At 45.8% G+C, this 12,018-nt stretch overlaps 1 protein-coding gene and 1 non-coding gene across 2 annotated transcripts; both read right to left on the bottom strand.

The window, feature by feature from the left end:
* Positions 1–5,783: 5,783 nt before the first annotated feature.
* LOC135597694 (transcription repressor OFP2-like) lies at positions 5,784–7,422 on the bottom strand. The gene has a single exon (XM_065091028.1). The coding sequence runs from the start codon at positions 6,944–6,946 to the stop codon at positions 5,831–5,833; it is 1,116 nt and encodes a 371-aa protein (XP_064947100.1). The 5' UTR covers positions 6,947–7,422; the 3' UTR covers positions 5,784–5,830.
* A 4,443-nt stretch (positions 7,423–11,865) lies between these two features.
* TRNAL-AAG (transfer RNA leucine (anticodon AAG)) lies at positions 11,866–11,946 on the bottom strand. Its single transcript has one exon. It is a non-coding gene; the product is annotated as a tRNA-Leu (tRNA).
* Between the last annotated feature and the right edge of the window lie 72 nt (positions 11,947–12,018).

Raw genomic sequence — 12,018 nt, forward strand, 5'->3', positions numbered from 1 at the left:
TCTGACATCACCAAATTATGGCATATGCGTTTGGATCATATAAGCGAAAAAGGTTTGAGTATATTGAGCAAAATGGGTCTACTTTGCGGACAGAGTACTAGGCCACTGGATTTTTATGAACACTGCATTTTTGGAAAGCAGAAAAGAGTCAGCTTCAATTCTCCGACAGTTCACAAAACAAAAGGTACTCTTTACTATATTCATTCAGACCTTTGGGGTCCAGCTCATGTTCAGTCTAAGGGTGGTGCCAGGTATATGTTGACTTCGATTGATGATTATTCCATGAAAGTTTGGGTTTATTTTTTGAAGCATAAAAATGATATTTTTCTAATATTTAAACAATGGAAGGCTTTGATTGAGAAGCAAACAGGTAAACAGATTAAGCGACTTCGAACAGATAATGGCATGAAATTTTGTAAAGATGACTTTAATGAATTTTGCAAAAATGAAGGAATCGTTCGGCATCGCACTGTTAGGATGACGCCTCAGCAAAATGGTGTGGCCGAATGTATGAACAGAACACTCTTGGAGAGAGCAAGGTGTATGATCTCAAATACAGGGTTGACAAAGGACTTTTGGGCAGAGGCGATTAATATGACATGTTACGTTGTCAACCGCGCTCCTTCTGCAGCACTTAACTTTAAAACTCCGGATGAAGTTTGGTCAGATACTCCTGCTAATTACTCTGATTTAAAAATTTTTGGGTGTCCAACATACATACATATAAATGAAGGAAAATTAGAGTCTCGAGCTAAAAAATGCATTTTCCTTGGGTATGCTTATGGGGTGAAAGGATACAAATTATGGTGTTCTGATCACAAATCCCCAAAATTTGTAATAAGTAGAGATGTTACTTTTGATGAATTATCTATGTTATCTTCTAAAAAGGAATCTACTAGTTGTACAAATGATAGTCCACATAAGCAAGTGGAGCTTGAGATTGGTAGGTCTGATTCTTTTCAGTCGAACTCTTCTACTCAAAGAATGCTAGCAGATGGTCCCGAGTCTACTGAAGTAGATGATCCAGAGAAAGGGCAATATTCCATAGCCAAGGATAGACCACGAAGAGATATTCGACCACCACAAAGATATGCAAATTTGGTTGCATATGCTTTGTCTGTTGCAAAAGAAACAAGAGAAGTTGGTAAGCCTACTACCTACTCAGATGCAGTTTCTTATGATAATTTCGCTAAGTGGTTGATTGCGATGAATGAAGAAATAGAATCTCTTCATTGGAATAGAACTGGGGATCTTGTGAAGTCATCTTCGGATAAGAAAATTGTTGGATGCAAATGGGATACCATTGCTGAGGGGAAAGTCCTTGTTCAGAAAATTCATACAAAGGACAATCCTGCTGATATGCTTACGAAGCCTCTTCCGGTTTATAAGTTCAAGCAGTGCTTGGACTTGGTTGGTGTTCATTGTTGGTGATTGCCCATTGGGGCTTTTATGAAGAAGGTGGAGCAAGTTTTGTTGGGACATACCAAGGTAGAGATTTGTTAGTTTGGCAAGTCTCATAGTCCCACATCGGGAAAACCAGGCTTGTTATCTCCTATTGAAACTATAAATAAGGGCTTGGGCTTTGAAGTCAGATGTACCACAAGTGGCACCCCAAGAAAAATCTATGTATTTGCTTTGGGTTTAAGTCCATACTCAGTTCAATAGTTTGGGCTTATAGTTGAGGTTTTTCTTATTTAGCATTTTCGGGTGTTTTATGACCTAGAACATCTTCCTAAGACATTTGTAATAATCTCTTTTATAGTAGTGATTTGCTCCTCTTTCGTCCGTGGATATAGGTCAAAGTTAATTGATCGAACCGTTTTATTTTTTCCGCTTTATTGTCTTTATCGGGTTACCAAAATTACCTTTGATAAATTTTCTGAGACTACCTCTAATAATTTCTCTGAAAGCCAACTGCCTTCCCCCTCATCTTTCTTGGACCACCACATCGGTACATGGCTCCATCAAGTCGCACCTAATTTCTTCTCTCTCTCTCTCTCTCTCTCTCTCTCTATACATGTATATATCTCTGCACACTGTAATGGATTTAACTTGAAAAATGGATCGAACCATATTACTGTATAGACAGATATATCGAGTTGGACGGTGTTAATTTTGTTATGGGGGACTATCGTCCTCCCCCTCTTCATCATGAAAACATAGGGATGAAAGTGAACTCAGGCCTCATCGACCGGGACCATTAACACACTCTCTGGGACCATTTTTAGTAACAGGGAACCTTCTGTATACGACCCGAACTTGATCTATGAACCAGTTTTTCTTCACCTGATTGATCGATGGAATGGCAGTGTTTTCTCTCCTTTCGGTGTGAGTTTACGTGCATGTGTGGAGACACACAGGCGATCATGCGTGGGAAAGGAGAACGAGGTTAAACCATGTCACTCTCGTGTCCAAAGGCGTTCCGAATCATAAAAATGTGCGTCGAAATTGCATTCGTTTTCTGGTCCTGCATGAAGAAAGCACGTATGGAGTAGTACATCGACGTCCCTCCCCTCTTCCTCTCCACATCTCATTCACCATGGCCGGCAAAACGACAGAGCTGGAAATATGTTGATGTACATACGACATGGTCCACCCTCTAAACATCACAAAATCATGATTTCAGGTATGCTAACTCATGAGTTAGTCCCCACAGATCTATATGCTCGCTGAGACCCCATCCGATGCACCGGTCCATTAATGAGGTATTGAATTGTGAATCCAAACATAAGCTATTTTACGCAGATATATCAGTGTTTCGTGCGATTTGCGTGAAATATTTGAGTGATAATGGATGAGGCTGCCAGTGGATGGATCGTACAGGACAAATAGGACACGGTAGAGCCGACGACGCGTTCATCGAAGTCCCTGTCACCAGCTATCTCTTCATGCTTCAGGATGTCTTCAATTATTAGAGGATTAGGAAGGAAGAGCTACGTGTTCATCGCCTGAGGGAGCGAAGCAACCCGACGCACGAGGAAGCCGCGGTCGATGCGGCGATGCCGGTGTTGAGATAATGCAATACACAATATAATTGAGGGTGCTATCAGATATGGTCTCCACCTGCATCTACGCAGGAATGTCTCCCGTTTCATCCCTGCACGAGTCCTGGAACCACGCGTCGCTCTCGTCCTCATCCTCCGTCGTTTGATGGTGATCTGACGATGGCCCCTCCCCACTGCTGTTTCTGTGGAGTTAGCAAGTCAATACATCCAATAAAAAAACTGAATTAAATGGGTCAAATCGAAGTAGGGATCGATTGGCCCGTCGGTACAGTGGTCGAGAACTTGAGGCCACAATTAGGCCACGTTCGTGTCATTTTGACTCAACCCGACTACCGCCCATCTCCGAGATCGAAGTTATGACTCGGTGGACCGGCCGAAAAGAGAGAGAGAGAGAGAGAGAGAGGGAGGGAACCGAAAGAATCTATCTATTCTTCTCATTGGATTATTTCCATGGTTTTCCTTTTTCCCATGACGTACGCTCATAATATTTGCAATCTTCTCGTGTCGGGCAAAGGATGGACAGGTGGATGGGCCGGCCGGCCACTCTTCGCCTTCCCCCTCGCTTGCTTTGGCTTCGTCATCGCCAATGATTGCTTGCTCCGACCTCTTTTTAGCTGCGATGGAGATGAGTAGACAGATGGTTTTGCAGTGCTCTAACTAATTTGACCCAGAAATGACCGGCGACCCTCTCGCAGACAGATTGACATCACGAGGGAGGGATGGGGGGGCGAGAAACGACGAGTAATTGATAGACTGGGGGGGAGGGAGGTGGTGGCGGAACAGGGGACGGTCCCAGCTTCTTCCCCTCCTTGTGTACATTGCATGGACGGTGGGCTCCCCATCGACACTGCTCGCCCTACATAAACATCTTTTCCTTCTCCTCGTTCACTTATTTCCGTGACTCGCATCTCGCGCGCTCTGTCTCTTTCCGTCGTCGGTATGACTCACTGTTTCCCATGTGAATGTGTAGCTCCGGATGTCGAGAGGCATCCACCAACTGTTTGCAGGATGAAAGATGAAAAGGTTTTCCTCCGGTCGATCGAGACCGGGTGCAGAAAAGATAGCCCGGCAATCACAAGTGAGTGGGATTTGGGGGGTCCATATACCCCCTTCCGTGGTAGACGCCCGTCCGTCCCCGGACGTGCCTCAATTCCCCGTTTACGTGACCTCATTCATGCGGTGGAAATAAACGGAGGCCAAAGTTGCACGGGTTAATCTCAGGAAGTAGATTGGGACGCTCGATCTGCATGTCGTATGCGCATAAATCGATTGATAACTACACCGAGCACTCTGCCCAAGTCGGTGGATCTGATGGTGTCCAAGAACAATGTAGCAGACTTCATCACCAACTATTTCATCCCTGTGAAACAAAGACAGAGGCAAAGCAAGAATCCTGGTAAGGATCTGATCCCATGTTGGCTGTGGAGAACACATGGGGAGCACGACACCGGAGTACGGAAGAAACAAAATCAGTCAGAATGTCCTCCGGGTAAGATAAAGAGGAAAGGAATCAAAGGCAGAGAAGCAAGTGCTAGTTGCCAACCAGTTTCCCCTTTTTTATTCCGCTCAAGTTTCTTCGGAACCTTCGTCGACAGTTCTATAAGATTGCCACCAAGTAGGCGTATGGGGCGAAGCTGGTGTTTCTGAGAAGTCAAATCCTCAATTTACTCTCGACTGTTTGCTTGAGTTGGTGAGGATGATGGTATTAAAGCCGGTCTTTCATTTCTGTTTAGAATCTCAGATATTCTATCTTTTGATTTGATGTCTCAAAGGCTATACACCTGATGAAATCGTAGAAGGAACTGCAGGTGGGGTGCAATTAAGAAGCCAAAGCATATTGAATGCTTGTGGGTAAATTGACTTGGCAGGTCACATTAACTCGAACGTTTCTCTGTTTGCATGGTTCTGGAAATTGATGGTTTCGAAAGTTACAGAGGCTGTCTTCTCCTTTTTCTCGCGTCCTGTGTTACCCTTCTTCACCAAGGCCTGCACATCTGTTTCCTGGGTGAATCTGAGTGCAGAAGCAACACCAGCTACGGGGTTGGTGCATTTATGACTCCCTCGGTCGATTCAGTTGGGGTTCATGCCAGAATCTGTCAGCTCTCTCTCTCTCTCTCTCTCTCTCTCTCTCTCTCTTGCATGAGGGGGTGTTTCTATCACGTTGAATGCTGTCCTTAGGTTCTCCTAGTGAGAAACGTATACTGGTGATGCCCGTGAAGACGGGGAAGCTTTGTTTCATGTGGTGACCTTGGATAGGTGAGACAGAGCGGAAGCCTAGTCATTGAGAGACTCTTTGTGCGGTTAAAAGGGCCTTCCCTGCCCTGTTTGAGATGAGCAGTCATTGGCAGCGTCAGTCAATGCTGTTAACTCAATCGAACCCTCTCATTGTACTTTTTTGCCTGAGTAGAGGAGGGCATGGCACAGTTCGGATTCACAAGAGATTTCTTCTTCTTCTTCTTTGCTACAATTTTCTAATAACAAGACTTGGCCATGGAGATCGCAATCGTAACCTGCTAGCTGAAACCTTGTTGCTTCGACATTTACACTGGGAATTCCTTCTTTCACAAAGATACATGTCTCGCACTAAATTAGAGACCTTCGGCATCAAGCTGTAGGTTGTGCAGCCAAGAATTTTGGCTTGGTTTTGACAGAGAATTCAGCAAGTGCTTTAATTGGTGTTCCAAAATTAGATCCTTTGATACCACCATTCGGTCGTCTGCCAAAGTGGAATCCTTAATGAGAGGGTTGGAACTCTAATCCAGACATGTGCATGTGACGTTCGAGATAGCTTATAGCTCTAACATTATAGACTCATACGAAATGTTCTACAGCTTAATGTTAGTGAGATCAAACCATATTTGTTCGAACACCTTCACGATGACATCGTGGTACTCCCTGGAGTTCAGCGACAGGTAACAAGCAAGCAGTTCCTCCAGATCTTTCGATGCCCGGATGTTGTTCTCGACTATCATCTCCAGCATAGAGTCCTTGAAGTCCCTGTGAGGGTTGGACGACGACTTCACCACCGCGAAGCTCTCCGATAAGCCCTTCCTCTTCTGCATTGCGGTGGCCGATGTCGTGGTCGACCCAGTGCACCTCCTGCTGCGGTGAGCCTGAACTTTCTTGCTTGAAAGCCGTGGCGAGTTGGTTCGCATTCGTAGACGATGAAATCCGGGAGAGGGCTTCATGGATTGCTTCTTGTCCTCCACATCTTTGTCCTCGAATTTGACTGCTTTCGGTTCTTTCGTTGCTGGCTTGGTGATGATTGGAGGGAGTCTGAGCTCTGAGACCGAGTCGAACTCATCGAGCTTCTCCGGTTTTGGAGTGATCGAGGTCTTGGTATCCATATCGATGATGATATCGGTCGGAGAGGATATAAATCTGCAGCTACAGGAGTTCGACCGGGAGGGCAGGTCATTACACTGGAATCCGTAGTCGTCGTCGAAGTTGCTCTTTTGGAATTCGAGATCCTCGCCGTCGATATAGTAGTCGCGTTGACGCAACGGGCTCTCCACTTCAGGGAAGTCGGGAACGGACTCGGTCTTCCAAGCTCTGCAGCTACAGCCAGCGGAGACAGAGGAGGTGACCAACTTAGGCTTGGTGGGAGCTCGGATGGGCTTCTTCCTGCTTCTCTTCTTGGACTTCCGTGGTGGTTCCACGGGGAAATTGGTGTCCAAGGCCTTGGTGCGAGTTGGAGAGAAGGAAAACCTCTCCGCTTCCGTTCTGCTGGAGTAGTAGCAAGAAGCTCTATAGGGGAGGAGCTTAGTCTGTGGTGGCGGGAATGGCTTCGGCGTAGCGCTTGTTGCTGCTCTTGAAGGCTGGCCTTTCCCCGTGGGGTGCGGCGTGCTGCGGTTCTTGTTGGCTCTGTGACTCATGTCTTTGAGCTTGTAGAACCAAGCATTCGGCATCATGTCAGATAGCTTAAACCTGTAGTTCCCCATCACCCAGAATCCTAATTCGACCACCAAGAAGACGACGAAGAAGAAGAGAGGCTTACTACTTCGCAGTAGCCTAGATCTACGCTACTGTATCATGGCAAGGACAGAGAGAAGGAAATATGCTACTGAAACCTCGAAACAAGAAAGATATCCGAGCAACTCTAGATCATCAGAAACACAAAAGAACTTATCTGGGGAAACTCTGTGCTCTCAGTGCTTTCTTCTCATCTCAGTCTCAACCGGCCACAAACAAGAAACAGAAGAGCTAATTAGAAACATCATAACGCTGTGGTGACCTCAAAGCTCCCAAAGTACCTACAACGGCCACACAAAAGCTAAGACTGAGATACCCAATATAGAAGACATGCACACAAGAGCCTTCCAACACAAAAGCTACAGTGACCACACACAGGATGATTCCAAGAAGATGAAAGGGAAAGGCTAGACTCGTTATCCTTGGTGTGTGTATGAGGCAGTTCTTGATTTGGAGGGGAGGATGGGAGGGAGGGAGAAGATAAATAAGGAGGAGAAGAGGGTGGTGGTGGTGGTGGTGGGATGAGAAAGAGACCTGAGGTGTGTCTTTAGCCCACAGCGGGGTCCAGATTGTAGAAGAGCTTAAAAGAAAAAGAAAGAAGGAACGCAAGGATGAAGGATGAGATGGTTTGGGCTCCCTTAATTCACAGGTGAGACATGAAGAGCAATTTACTAATGTGTTCGTGTTAGATTGATCACCAAGCAACCATGCATGTTTCTTTTATCTTTCTTCTTTGTTTCTACGACTTGTCGGATGGTACGGTACATAAATGTTCGTCCACCAACCATGGATGGGTCTTCCTCATGCTCTCTCCACCATTTAATACGACGCTAAGCTTCCTCGTCGGCAATCCACAGCCCAGATTCGTGCTGAGCCTTGTTATCTAAGCAAACAGGGTGTTGTCCTCTGTTCATTCTAATCAACTCCATATAAAGGTGGGAAAGAAACAACCGGATGCGGTCGGATGTACACAGTCTTCTCCCGCAACCGAGCAACCTTACTATAAGCCGAAGCAGAGCCCGCAACACAGATTCGATCCATCCCTTTTTAAACTACTCATGCCATGTGATTCTCGATTTACCTGTCTGCTCCATGTTTCGTCATTTCCATGCAAGCAAGTCCTGCCGCCTTCGTTGGTATGTTAGCATGCAGTCGATGTGTCCGGATTGCAACGCTAATGACAGTCCAAATTCCAAAACACTGGAGTCAGGCGATAGATTGATGTGTAGGAAAGCTCCGAGGCGACTGCAGCAATAATGAAGGAAGCCACAGAGGCATGTGTGGCGAGGCTTGACACCAGCGGGGAGGGGTGCAGCTAGCGTCTAAAAGCTGCACTGTGTAGCCCCATTCCTCGACCTCAGAAGAAGCAATCGTTTTTCCAGAAACACTGAGAAGGCCATATGTGGGGGAAATCTAGAGAGAGAGAGGTGCGGGCTCTGCGTTGCCGCTGTCGTGTATCACTGCGTCGAGTTCTGCCTGTCTTGTCTTTGGATGGTGCAACTACGTAGTGGAGGTACGATTTCTTCTCGGCCAACTGTTTGTGATTTGGTCTTCCAACCAAGATAAACTATGTAGCACAGATTACAATCATCGTGTCATGTATACAATGATCAGTGGCCACAATGCTGACTGATTTATTTCTTCCTATAGCTTGGCTTTTATAGCTCGAATTAACTGAAATAATTGTCCAATCGACTAACCTGAGTAGCCAATGATTCATTCGTTCTTCTCCTATTGAAGAAAACTATGAATGTATCACCTTCCGAAGAGGGGAAGGAACAAGTTATTCCGGCCACTGATATGAGTTGGGTTGGGCCCAAATTGCAATATTTTCCACGGCAAAAGTGCAAGAGTAGCCCACCATGTTCATAGTTTAGGTCTCATTCTTGTACTGCACTGGTACATGTAGAATCTTCAAATCCATTTGACAGATCAAACCGAATTAAAGTTGAATCAAAATCAAACTTTGTGTGTAACCTTATGCCCTCCACGTTCATAGTCGGTATGGCTTGGTCTGTCTTAAAAGTATAAAGTCATCCATGTGTGGATTCTTGGGACTAAGAGGTTGACGGGACGAGATCGGGTTAGAGGGTTGGTTTTCGGGATTCTATTGTACCCTCGTTATTGACTTGAGGTGGAACTTGATCGGTTTCGTCCATGCTACAATCCTACACAACAGATTGATATCAGGAGGGAGATTCTTAACTCAACCCTTTGGATTGTTAAGTTACTGAGTGAGTCTTTCATGTAACAGGTTTGATCATCCTTTTTAGACCAGGAGATCGGTATTTATACATGTGGGGATGGCTCAATTGTACTTAGATCATTAATAATCGTCAATACTTTGAATCGTGTGAGCGATTGGTCTGTGTGCTCTTAACAACGTAGGTCGATTTGTCCGATCTCCTATCGTGCGACGTCGACTAATATGATTTAAGTGGTACGAAGTTAGTTATGCATCATTCCCCAAGTTGGTTACGCTTTCTTCGAACACATGTTGGGTACATGTTCCATGTCGACTCCTCGATGGCCACTAATTGTTGATATGTGGGCGATGACGAAATATTCCCTATCAAAACTAGTTTATAATTGATTTGATTTTAAAGACTATAAATGAGTTCGATTAAATATACTCTTCTTTATTTCGGTTAATAATTTGAGCTGAACCGAATCAATCTTAATTAAAAAAAAAATCAATTCGATCGAATTCATTATCTTAAACTATTAAACGATTATAGCCAGCCTAAAAAATCTCAAAAACTACTTTCCTTTAATTAAATCAAATAAAAAATAAATTCGATTGGGTTGGGCCCTAAGAGTTCCGTTGGAACCCGTTTCAACACCCTTCGCTTATATGTGCTTCATCATCGTCTCTCACCCTTTTGCAATTGCCGGGTTCCACCCGGATGCTATCATCAACCTAACAAGTGGGTTTGCCAAGTCGTGAGAGGATTTGGCAGTGGATCTCGACGCATGGAAAAACAGAGCGGGTGTCAGTCCCCAGTTAGGATAAGAGAGCTCCTTTTCCGGCCACAGTTCTATGGTTGCCGTATCCACCAATTCCTCCATTTACCGGTCGTCCAAAGCTTCCTCGATATTAGATAGTGTCTTAAGGAGTCTTGGCAGCGCGAACGCCAGTCCACAACTCCAAGGAGATAAAACATGCCACAGATATATTTCCAGGCAGATGAAATGTGATATAATACATGGCTTATCTCCGTCCATGTCATTCAACCAACCCATTTTATTCCTGTCGCACCGATGCTTGCAGTAGACATCCTTTCGTAATCCTAGCAATCCTTTTCTTCAGGAATATGTCGTACACATCGACGTGGTGTCATATGGGCTCTGTTCTTTCCAAAAAAGAACATTCACTGCGTTTCTTTCCAGAATTCATGAGATTAATCTACTTGTGTTGGAGAAAATGGTTATTAATGGCTGATTAACTCCTCCAATTACGACATAGGCGTTATCCTCACCGGACCACCCGAGTCGGTCGCACGCTGCCGTCGTTGTCCTGAGAACAACCACTCCAAGTAAATGCACGCGGCCGTCGTCCAATTTGGCTGTACGGGTGAGAAGTTCGTAGGTCATCATCATCCAGCAGTGCTTCATTTGCATATAGTATATACATATATACATCTCTCTCTCTCTCTCTCTCTCTCTCTCTCTCTCTCTGTGGAGAGACTGTCGTGGAGCAGCAGCATGTGCAGTGGAGCTTATCAATATGTGGAAAGTTAGGTTGCGCGGCTCACAACTCGGTGCATTAATATTTGTGCCGGGGCTTCCTACTCGTTAAGTTGGTCTGGTCGCACGGTATGGCTGCACCACAATTGACGTCGAAGCGAGGTCGCGACATGCTCGCCAAAAGCTCGGATCGGCCCCTCAGCCCTCTCCGCATCAAGCAGGAGGGCAACTTCTACGCCAGGCTCCTCTCCAAGGAAAGCTCCCTGTCGGCCACCCCTTCCTTCAGGGTCTACTATGGCGTGTCGTCCGGCTCGGTGCCCTTCGTGTGGGAGTCCCAGCCGGGGACGCCCAAGGCCACCGTAGCCGCCGCAGGACTCCCTCCCCTCACCCCGCCGCCCTCCCACTTCCACCACCCCAGGAAGATCATGGCCACCAAGAAGAAGAGGAGAAGGGCGTCGAGGTTCAGCGTCCTAGCCACCTTATTCCGCAGGCTTATTCTAAGGAAGCCATGCATGCCGCGTTCGCCGTTGCCCTTCTCGCCCTCGTTAACGCCCTCCCCCTTCACTCGATTAAGCTCCTCGAATTCTCTGCAGCGGTCTTCCTTCTCCTCCGGAGGGGACGACGACGACTCGGATGGCGGATCAAAGAGATCCATGCTTTGCTTTCCGGTACAGCGGATCCCACGCATCAGCCTATTCCGTCGATGCCGTGATCACAAGAAAACACTGGTCCGGAAGCACGGAAAAGGATCTGCTTAAAGAGTTACAGTGTTTCCCTGGAAAGTTGCTCTCCTCCTCTGCTCTTCGTTACTCCACATACTTGACAGGATGGTGATCAGCATCGGCCAGTCCAGTTTGATGGTTGCTTTCACATGTGTTTCTGTTTCTTCTCATCAAATGGTGTATCATAATATGACTTCGGAAGATAACCGTGTGGATGAAAACGATAGAAATGTGTCTCAAAATGCATCGGTCATGCCTTATCTGATCCCGTGACTTCAAACAATTTAAGAAACTGGAAACATTCGACCTGCTGCTGCTATATGGTCGATGAGTCGATGACCCAAATGGGTCTGGAATTTAGGTGGCTCTTTCAATGCCAAAGAACCGAAAGTAGCTACAGCTTACCTTGTATTTAATTCCAGTCAACTGGGAGCATGTGAGTATCTAATTACTCCTTCACATCGACAAGAAGAACTTATTGTTGAGAGTGGGATTTGAACCCACGCCCTTTCGGACCAGAACCTTAATCTGGCGCCTTAGACCAACTCGGCCATCTCAACATTTGATCACCTTTTACCTTATTTTCTTTATATCTAATTGGTTTTCCTATTTGGGGTGCCTCCACAAGCTAT

The sequence above is a fragment of the Musa acuminata genome, chromosome BXJ1-11 (assembly GCF_036884655.1).
Source record: "Musa acuminata AAA Group cultivar baxijiao chromosome BXJ1-11, Cavendish_Baxijiao_AAA, whole genome shotgun sequence".
Lineage (NCBI taxonomy): Eukaryota > Viridiplantae > Streptophyta > Magnoliopsida > Zingiberales > Musaceae > Musa > Musa acuminata.